This window comes from Perkinsus marinus (genome assembly GCF_000006405.1).
Source record: "Perkinsus marinus ATCC 50983 genomic scaffold scf_1104296962562, whole genome shotgun sequence".
Taxonomy (NCBI): domain Eukaryota; phylum Perkinsozoa; order Perkinsida; family Perkinsidae; genus Perkinsus; species Perkinsus marinus.
The window spans coordinates 1-1,506 of record NW_003205385.1 but is presented as its reverse complement, the minus strand read 5'-3'; the positions used below and the strand labels follow the sequence as shown (position 1 = coordinate 1,506).

The 1,506-nt window shown below is 48.3% G+C and overlaps 1 protein-coding gene across 1 annotated transcript; it reads left to right on the top strand.

The window, feature by feature from the left end:
* Positions 1–1,028: 1,028 nt before the first annotated feature.
* On the top strand, positions 1,029–1,489 carry Pmar_PMAR028576 (heat shock protein DnaJ, putative; the record flags this gene model as incomplete). Its single annotated transcript, XM_002771693.1, has 3 exons — positions 1,029–1,109; positions 1,249–1,337; positions 1,392–1,489. Coding segments are annotated over 3 exons (268 nt in total), but the record flags the coding sequence as incomplete, so codon positions are not given.
* Between the last annotated feature and the right edge of the window lie 17 nt (positions 1,490–1,506).

Sequence of the window (1,506 nt, the reverse complement as noted above, 5' to 3'; positions counted from 1 at the left end):
GATACTTGGTTGCCAACAGACTGATGATGAGTGGGAGAAAGTGCGGTAGGTAAGGGAGGAGGAGGAGGCGGCACCATGACAAGACACGCGACACCAACACTGATACGCTGTCAATGCCTTGCAATAGTCGATAAGCATCGACGTAGGTTGCACGAACTACTACAGAAGGTTTGCAGAAATTCTGATGCCATACTGATACAGCGGTGATACGGCGAGACGTAGAGATGTCCTCATCGATGAGTTGAAGGGAAGCTCTGTGGCTTCCAGGTTATCAAACGTAACACTTTCGATAGAAAAAGGGAAAAACTATCAACCAGTCATGACGATGCTAGAGCTAATAGCCTCTGAGTAGTGGCAGATAGTACTCGGCCTTAGCCTCCCTCATAGGGTCCATAGTCCTATATATCATATCGGTGTCCTCAGACGACTCGTACCAAGAATAGTACCTGTGCACTATGTCGAACCATAAGGAGGGTGGGAGGCTTACACATAGGCGATAGGAAGTGCGGTTACAGCTATGCAAAAAGCATTCCAATTCAGCAACTTCACACGGTCTTCTGTTGCCAGGTTATACTAACACGGACAGATCGAAATACGATCCAACAGCAAGAAGCCTTACCCTCCTGGTGTATCTGTTTTTGGTGAACTCAATGTCCTCAGGAACCCTCATACGATTGAAAGCACTGCGACGCAGCAGTCCTGAGCGCACGGGGCCGGCCGCTACAATGCGACGAGTCGATGCGAGAACGGTAACCATACGGCTCCAAAAACGAACTCTGATGATGGGTATCACCTTTCTTTTCGAAGTGCCTCGTTTATAGTAGCGCGCGCCATTGTAATCGATATGTATGGTTTGTGGACCCACAGTATTGAACAGACTTTTCTCTTTTTCGCTGCTCCTTCTCGCAACCACTCGAGTCGACGATTGTACGTTTGAGGGCGATAGGCCCCTGGACCGGCAACGACCGGGGACAGATCCACACAGACACACATAAGTTGCAATCTTCTCATCAGTTTTTTACCCGTGAATGTTCATATTACGGTACTCCATCCTAGTACTCTATGTCGGACTCATTGGCCTAGTTGAGTGCGGCAAGGACTACTACAAGGTACTATCCTCGTCTGCTGCTGTTATTAACTCATCTCGGCGTCTTCGCGAGCGGCTCGTGTACCAGGCGTATGAACACTGAGTTGCAATGTTGTCGCAGAAGGATGACTGTTATTAAAGGCGAGTGAATGTTTGATTAGATCTTGGGGATACCCAGAAGCGCCAGTGAGAGTCAGATCAAAGGAGCATATCGTAAAGCGGCTCTGAAGTGGCATCCGGATAAGAATACGTAGGAAGATCGACCTCCTGGGAGTTGAACCCGGATGGACCTTTCGCATGGTAGTGATAATAAAGAAGAGGCCGAGAAGAAGTTTTACGATATTTCTGAGGCTTACGAAGCTCTCTCGGATCCAGAAAAGCGGAAGATCTATGACCAGTTCGGTAAGATCGTTGTTTCA